At 35.9% G+C, this 9,392-nt stretch overlaps 1 protein-coding gene across 1 annotated transcript; it reads left to right on the top strand.

Moving 5' to 3' along the window:
* The first annotated feature begins 1,209 nt into the window (after window positions 1-1,209).
* LOC114649502 (trace amine-associated receptor 1-like) lies at window positions 1,210-2,608 on the top strand. The gene has a single exon (XM_051924169.1). The coding sequence runs from the start codon at window positions 1,419-1,421 to the stop codon at window positions 2,448-2,450; it is 1,032 nt and encodes a 343-aa protein (XP_051780129.1). The 5' UTR covers window positions 1,210-1,418; the 3' UTR covers window positions 2,451-2,608.
* The last annotated feature ends 6,784 nt before the right edge of the window (window positions 2,609-9,392 follow it).

Below are 9,392 nucleotides of genomic sequence, written 5' to 3'. Positions count from 1 at the left end.
AACTGGGCAACAGCATTTGTGATTAGGCAGGGAATCATTCACCTCACTGATTCTTTAACTGTCCTGCCTCCTTCAATAGACAGATATCGTCCCAGTTAGAAAACAATAGACATTAGCATGCATGTCTTAGAACAACCGTTCAAAGACCCAAAATTGTATTGCACAATCTCTGACAAATGTAATTTTGAAATTATCAAGTTCTCTCGAAGCTCCTGGTCCTGAAAGAGCATGGAATCCATATCTTTCAGTGACTCCCCTGTGTTGAGAGGGAGAGAAAACACATCAATATATGCATTATATGTAATTTGCAGGGTGTTTTCTATATTGTCCAGTATCTTTATGATGTTACAGAGCTTGCTGGTAAGCTCCTCCTGTGTCTTCCTCACCAATGTTATAGTTGTTCTGAAGTAATCTGTAATGTTAAAAGGGATGGATCAAAAATGATAAAAGTGCAAGTAGACTGCTACTGTATCTACTATGTGTTACGTGTAAGTAATACTCATTGTCAACTGCATTCGGATCAGGCAGGTTCTGCTGGGATCCCCCGTGGTCCAGACCTACTACAACCTGTTAAAGATACAATATACGTAACACCTGGCTGTGGCAGATAGAGGGTCACTTCCAGAGGGTGGAATTGGTCCGCATGTCTGCCTGGGGGGTTGCCAACCTGGGATCCTGATTTGTTTAGTCATGTAGTGGGTGTGGCAGCAGAATGTACCAGTGCATGCTCCCCAACTTCACTTGACTTGAACTTATAGATGGAACATATCGGCCTAAATTGCATAGATGTTTTTATTCAAAGTAATCTACCAAAACTGTGACCAAATTATGTTTTTACCTATTTTTACCTAACTCTGGAGCTCATTACATGTAATTTGTACCTCAATTTGTGTTGTGCTCAGTAATATAGTAAATCTAATTATTCAGAACTTATCTAAAAATGATGTACAAATTCTAATATTTTACATGCTGTATTTTAAAAACCTTTCAACTGCAGTCACATACTGTATTAAAATCATGCATGTGTTGCTTCAGGGAAAATTACTAAATTATGCGAATAAACAATATGAGGTAAGAGGGGTTTTTTTTTACCTTTTGTAACAAATTCTACAGAGACCTTCTTTAATTGTGTAGCTACGGATTATATAAACCAAAGAAGTGATGTGATTAAACTCATTTACTTGGACACTATTTAATGTTCTTTGGTAAGTGAATGAAAAAATTGGTTTAGGAAACAGATTTGTTTAGATATTTTAGTTAAAACTAAGCATTTAATATTTTTCTCTTTAAGAACTTCAATGCAACGGTACTAGAAATATTGTAGAAATTTGGGTTTTCATAGTAATTGTCTAATTCTCATACTAAAACTGTTGGAAATAGTCATTGTTTTGCTTTAACATTTTATTTAAGCCTTTATAATGAGACTCGTCAATTTGAATCAAAATGCAATTTTAAACAGCAGCCAGTTATGTTACAAATCCATCCAACACTCATGCCTTAGAAATGCGTACTCAGTAACCTTACGTGTGCTTATGTATTTAGCATTATGGACTGTAATTCTGTTCACTGTGTCTGGAAACAGCTTGGTCATCATTGCTATTGCTCATTTCAAGCAGCTTCATACACCAACAAACTATCTGACACTTTCCTTAGCAGTTGCTGACTTTCTTCTTGGTGGTTTCGTAATGCCTCCCAGTGTGATCAGAACTGTTGAAAAATGTTGGTATTTTGGGGACTTTTTCTGTAAATTTCATAGCAGTATAGACCTCTTGCTATGCACAACTTCTATTTTGCACCTTTTCTTTATTTCTATTGACCGTTATTATGCAATTTGTCATCCTTTAACATATAAGTCTAAGTTTACTATAGTTTTTACAAAAAAGATGATTTTCATCTGTTGGTCTCTAGCAGCTATTTATGGATTTGGAATGATTTTTACAGGATACAACATAAAGGCTAATGAAGATATCTTTGATGTAAATAATAATTGTGTAGGGGGTTGCATTATTATTCAGAGTGAAATTTCAATAATTTTTATTTCAATAATTTCCTTTTACATTCCTGGATCTGTTATGGTTATGATCTATTTGAAGATTTATTTGGTAGCAATGAAGCAGGTCAAATCTTTGAGACAAACAAATGAAGCGCACAGAAATGAAGTCTCAAGAAAAAGAGAAACAAAAGCTGCAAAAACCCTGGCAATCGTTGTTGGAACTTTTCTTTTTTGCTGGTCACCTTTTTTTTTATGCTATGTTATTATCCCCTTTATTAAATTTTCAGTTCCTTTGTTGCTTTTGCAGTTTCTATTCTGGTTTTCCTACACAAACTCAACCTTTAATCCTTTTATCTATGCATTTTTTTATAAATGGTTTAGAAAGGCACTAAAACTGATTATATTAGGTCAGATATTTAAAAGCAATTCTTGCTCTGTGGAGCTTTATTCAGAGTAAAGAATCAGATATTTTAATTCAGATATGTTGTCAAAAGAATTCTGTTTTAGATTTACGTAATCAATACATTTTTTTGAGTATTTTCAAATCTTACCAAGTGAGCATATACCTCAGCAGCACTGGGTGAGAAGCAACCTAAGCATCCAACCCAGTGTACTCAAGGGCTATTGTAACTTCACATCGACATTTCGGGAGAGTAGGGCAATAAAAAAAAAAACATTCACACCACACCGACAATGAATGGACCAGGATAAGAACCCAGTCTGCCAGAGATGTTGTAGGGTAGTAATGCCCAACATTCCACAACTATCAAAACCGTTTTAATAACTTTTAAAAGGCTAAAATAAAATGAGAACTTCAACAATGTCTTCAATGTCAAAATAGTTTTGAATCTGTTTTTGCAGATTTTACCAATTTCACTTTTACAGACTTGACTTGTTTGTAATATAATGTAACTCTGAAATTATATCAATATTGATAACTGATGATAAAGTGGGAAAAATAACTTGGAAATAGTTTAGAAAACAAATCACAATGCATTTGCTAAAGTTATACAAGTTGCCTACACTGCAACATTAGTTATTTATTCAAGACTTTACCTTTGCTAGCAAAGCACAAAAGAAAACAGAAAATCTCTTTTTGATACATAAACAAATAAGTGTGGATTGTAACAACTGAAAAGAAAGTCAGCATAAAATAGAAATATATGAAAGACTTAAGGGAAAATACAAAAGAAAACCATTTAGTTTTGCAGATTCAAAAGAAAAACAATGACTTTTCAGGGTAATGTCGCTGATCCAGCTTTCAGGGTTCATATTCCACGCCTGCTCCTTCTCTCAGTGCAGTTTAAATGTTCTCCCAGTGATTGTGGGGTTTTCTTCGCACCTCTCTAAAGAAAGTGCAGATTAGGTTATCTGGTGATTCTAAATTGTCCATGTGAATGTCTGCATGAGTTGGAAATGTCCACACCTTGTCAATGCCTTGTGCCCAGTGTCACTGCCACTCCAGGCTTCTTAACAATTGAACTTAAAAGGTTAGAAAATGTATGGTAATCAGGTTTTCTATTTTTGCAGCTTTTGAATGCCTTGTACTTATGTTTTATCTTTGTCTTGTTTAATTTAATACTTTCAAAAGGAAACCTAAATCCTTTATGAAACTATAATAAATTGTTTATCCAGTTTGTATGAAATGTATGTTTTTATTTGAACTTCTGTGTTATTGTCAAAAGCAATGGTAAAAAATTCATGCATATTTTCATAAATTTACAAACATTTCTTAAATCAAGTTTTCATTTTCTCATCATGGGTTATTAAGAGTAGACTTTTGGACTCAAATGGCAAATCTAACCATTTAAAATTAAATCTACAACACAATAATGCATGCAAAAAGTGAAGAGGTCTGAATAATTTCTGAATCCACTGTATATTTTGCTAAAATCTTAATATGACTTAAGAATAAACCTTTTTAGATGCAGTGCTGTGTATTATTTACAACTGTGTGATTATATGAACAAACATGTTCTAATTCTTGGTCTGATTATTAGCAAAAAAACAAACAAACATGTTTAAGTCCTTGAAATGTTGCTTGCAATGTTAGTGTTTTGTGCTCCAGGACACTTTTCCCAAAGGTCTGCCCCCTGATGCATCCATTCATTTTTCATTATAGAGCAAGATCTAATTCAAACATAAAACCAAATGCAGTCATTTTTTTTCATTCATTGATTCATACATGCATTTATTACTGAACATTCCTAAATTTAAATAAATTGTGGTGGGTAGCTTTAGTTTATTATTTAGTCTATTTAGTGTGATATCTAATCACTTATTATTTTTTTTCAAACATGGTCATTCTAGTACAGAGTCCTATTGGGGTAAAGTATATTATAGCCATATTCAAGGCAAAGTTGAACTAAATCTTGACAAGGTGTGGGTATAACACAGCACATATACATTCTCACTTGTCTCGGACCAACTTAAAACCACTTTTCAGCTAATCCTGCACCTCTTTGAGGACAGGAAACCAGAATATACAGAAAAGACATGTGTAAACGTGGTTAGAATGTTTCAAGTTCACACAAACAGAACCTCAACTAGGATATGAATCAAGATCAAGTGAAAAATATGTAATATTATATTATATTATGTAACCTAAGATTTGATTTGTTAAGGTCTTCTTTTTTAACATGGAATGTAATCCTTGAGAATGCAGTTCATATTAGTGTATTTAGAAATAATAATAGTTGTCATCACAATTGGTAGTCCACTTTCTTCTACAGAACATAAAATGAGGAACTCAAACTCTGAAACATAATGCCCAGAATGTTAGTGTCTTAAAATTCCTGTTTAGTTTTTATTATAATTTTAGGTCCCAAGATCTGTACATTTTCCTTATAGTTGCTTAGCCTTTAGAATATACTAATGTGAAGACAAAGTTATTGTTCAAACTGCCTGCATTTGTAAAAAAAAAAATTAATTGAATAGGTTTTTGTAATATCCATCTGTTTAGTAAATGGCAAGCATCAGGCTGAAAACAAATATGAATGATGTACTAATGTTTTTTCTAGGTACTTTATTCAAATCTTGGTTTTCATATGGTCAGTTCTCCTTACAGTGGCCGCTGAAGCCCATGTGGAGCCCCAGGCAAGGCTTACCACAGGCAAAAAATAAATTAATAAATAAATAAATAAAAACAAATATCTAATCTTCTCAAACACATTTTCTGGTGAGGGTCCTGTGGCAGCAAGCCAAGCAGGTCAGACCAGACTTCCCTGTCCCCAACTACAGATTCCAGTTTTTCCCAGGGAATTCCCAGGTGTTTTCCAAGCTAGCCAAGCTATAAAGCACTGTCTGGCAACCGGTGCGCTGCGGCACACTGGTGCGCCGTGGAATTTTCTAGGGGCGTCGCAAAAACTTTTGTAAAATATTTAAAATTGCTAGTGTTTTTGAACTTTTGGTTGATTAAAAAGATAATGTTTAAAAAATATATTTTATGTTGGAAAAACAGGTAACGGTTAATCTGATTGTTGAATAAACGAATGTATTTATTTTGAATGCAACTTAAAATTTTCGCTGTTCACCATTCATCATAATATCAACACCAGCTGTGTCAAAAACACATCTCGTGAGACTTAAAAAGTCTCGTTGCTAGAAGATCTCGCTCACTGTACGGATACGGAAATGAAGTCTAAGAAATGCGAGAGACTTCAAATGATCGACAAGGAAATGCGCATCTGTCTTTCGAAAATTGATCTTCACATCAATCTCATATGTGCTGAAAAACAATCTCAACGTTCACATTAATTAAATTTAAGATTTATCCTTTGATTCCTTTATTAATAAAATGTCTTTCAAACTTGTAAAATTAACTGTTTTTATTGGCGATTGTCCATAGATTGTGTCGTCACGATTTTATTTATGGGCAGTCCCTCAGGTGTGCTGCGAAAGAAAATTTTTGGACTTAGTGGGCCACAACTTGAAAAAGGTTGCCTTCACTGCTATAAAGTATAATACCTCCAGCGTGTCCTGGGTCTGCTGCAGGATAGCAGCTCCAGGGGGACGCTCCCAGGGGGAATTCATATGACATACCCAAACTACAATAACTGGTTCCTCTCTATGCAGAGGAGCAGTGACTCTACTCTGTGGTGATTTTGAATCTCTGAGCTTTTCAACCCTATCATGGACTCTCAGCTTAGTTACACAGCTAGGACGAAATCCAAATGAGTCCTTCTGTATCTTTGCCTCAACCTTCAGACTGATTCTTCCCTCCAGCCACCTTGCAAATGCCTTACGGTGGAGGTTGAGGAGTGTGAGACCTCTGTAGTTGGAATATACCCTCTGGGTATACTGGGTAAATATGGAGACCACCATACCAGTCTGCCATTCCAAGGGTGTTCTGCCTGTCTTCCTTTTAACATTGAATAGATGTGTTTACTACACTATCCCAGCAATATCCGGCACATTTAAAATTTCCATTCAGATTTCATCCAACCTAGCTGCTTTACCAATATGGAGTCTATAGTGATTTCAGCAACAGTGATAGGATTCCCCCACTAGACATGCCTAAGACTGCCTCATAATAGGAGGGGATGACCTTTGGGTTGAGGTATTTCTTACTGTGTTCCTTCTACCACTCAACAGTCTCCACTGAAGAAGTCAACACCTTTCCATCCTTGCTTAACACAGTTTGGGCAATGTCATGCCTTCCATTAATGAGGTATCGCACTGTTTGTCTTAACAACCTAGAAGCCATTCAATAGTCTTTCTTCATGGCCTCTCCAAACTCTTCCCATGCTTCAGTTTCCACAGTCACTTTTTCAGCAGTCCTTTAAGCCTGTCATCACCTCTCAATCGAGTCAGGAGATTCAACAGAGAGCATTTGTTGAAGTTCACCTTCTTCAGTCTAACAGTTTCCATTCCACCATGAGATGAGCCTGATTATTTTATGACCACAGCTTTTAGCAGCTGCTTCCCCAACTGAGGTCTTGAACAGGATCCATTCATATTCAATGTCTCTAACCTCACTCTGCATATTAGAGCACTTCTTTCAGATGTAGTAGCTGAACTCATCATGAATGAATCTTTCAGCCAGACCTTACCAGGAAAACCCAACTACTCATCTAGGCGTCCCTGGTCTATCTGGTCTACCCAATCCCCCACTTCAAATCCAACTCACTACCATATGAACAAACAACAATCAAAGTTTTCTGTCCACATTGAGGCAACCCTCTCATCCACTGGAGGAAATTGCAATTGTACAGCCCTCAGGTGGGGACTTGTGAGTTTCTCTGTCCTCATCCGAGGTCTTTCTCACATGGGAAGAGTAGGACAGAGATCACAATACTATATGCTGAGGTGATGCCATCTGTATTGAGCTGGTACTTCTTTACCTCCTGCACCAGGCTCCTTTCCTCCACCAAAGAGGTAATATAGCAGTTTCCCAGGCACCATTTCCATGGCGTAGTCCATCAAGGTCTTTATTGTCTGTGCCCACCACTAAACAGGTTTCTTAGAAGCCAATAACCCAATTTCTCCAGCCGGAACAAGAGTTTACATGACATTTTAGAAATGATCCTTCTGTGAATAACTGGGTTATTTAAGCACATGTAAACATGCTAATTACAATGTGGGCATGGCATTAGTATGTTTTTGTGCAAGTTCCCATTGCATTATTTTTTATCCTACATCAATCACAAACTTTTCTCTTGGGTGTCAGAAAGTACGTAGATTGTATAAAAATGTGGTAGTACGTTGAGTGCCTTTTCTTTGGTAAATGTATTTCCATAGTACCAGAACATAGAGCAATGAGGAAGGTTAGGTAAAGCATGGACTTAGGAGAAACAGGAGTTTCTTTTTCAGGTTGGAATCTAATCAGTGGTCCATTTTATCCTAGCAGTTACAATTAAAACCTTAAAAGTCTGTACATGGAAGGAGGTTTAAGTTAACATCTGCAATATTGCTCTCTAGGATTTGTGTATACTAGGGTTTAAATTAAAAATTTAGGTTTTAACATCTGCAGTTTAACCTTATGGTTAGATGACGAAGCCACTTGAAAAGCAGACATGCTCCTAAAGCTAAGTGCCCTCCAAAACATTTGATCCCAAATGGTATTATGCCACCATTCAAAGCCTAAACAAGATAGCAGAGCAGCATATCCATTAAGCTTGTGTTTAGATATTGAACATACAACTTTTCAAGCCTCATTTTTTCTTTTTTTTTGATTAGGGAAATTGTTTTGTTAGTTTGCTCCCTGACCACAGCCTCTATTGTTTGACATTTGGTTCAATCTTCTGCTTTGGCTTTGCGAAAAATAATCTTGCTGAAAGTTTTTAAAACTCTGCACTTCTTTGGTAAGTTTTCCTTCTCCTTTTAACCTTTCTTCTGCCACCCCATTTTTTTTCTCATATCCCTATGGCAAATTTTGACAAATTCTATCAGTGCTAAGCCCAAAGTTCCATTTAACTGTGGACCACACCTTGAGTACTAATAAAACACATTGTATCTGATAAAATTAACAAAAAATTGCATTGCCATTTGTACCTTTGAGGTTCTCCATGTAGCAGCTACTGTGGTCAAGTAGGTGGGTCTAACAGCACAGCTAAGCACATGAATCTCAATCCCCTGTTGATTGTTTTTGGATCCTAAAGTAACCTTTGTCAGCAGGAGAAAGGCCCAAGTCTAGTAGTTTAACAGAGCTGTGATATGGGGTGAACTTTCTTATGTTCTTCTGCTCTGAGTTTTTAGCTAACTGTCAGATGTCCATTTGAAGCTTTTGACCCAGACAGGCAGAAATAACATTTTTCTGCTACACCGTCAGATACTTTCTAAATAGAGGCTTCATGTTTTATTGCATCTCAGTGTTTTAAAAGGCTAGGCGTAGGTATCATGCTACTGTTAGTGGTTGAACAATATAGCACCATCCATGAAAAATAATAATCTAAAACACCAAAGAAGACAGATTACAAATAGAAGAAATCAAGACATGTTGAAAATGGATCATCATTAGTAATCATAAAAATAACTGCAGTGAAACTACAAAAAGGAATCCTAAACACACTGAACACACTGGTGTCTTGACAAATCAGTAACAATTTTCTCTGTTGAACTATAACATTTATTTCTATAGCACATAACTATCATATAAAGAATAGATATAATTAGGGGTTGTAAGTCTCTAAAGATGAGTACAGTCCTAAGGTCAAATGGTCAGCAGGACAAAAAAACCTAAAAAAAAAAAACAACAAATCTGCAGGGGATCAAAGGCCAAAAGACCACTGTGCACTATATATAACACTAGCAAAATACCTGCTCTTCGCAGCGGAGAAGTAGTGTGTTAAAGAGGTTATGAAAAAGTAAAGGAAACATTTTAAAGATAACGTAACATGATTGTCAATGTAATTGTGTTGTCATTGTTATGAGTGTTGCCGTCATATGTATATATATATAC

Source organism: Erpetoichthys calabaricus, chromosome 3 (genome assembly GCF_900747795.2).
Source record: "Erpetoichthys calabaricus chromosome 3, fErpCal1.3, whole genome shotgun sequence".
NCBI lineage: Eukaryota > Metazoa > Chordata > Cladistia > Polypteriformes > Polypteridae > Erpetoichthys > Erpetoichthys calabaricus.
This window is presented reverse-complemented; position numbering and strand designations above follow the sequence as displayed.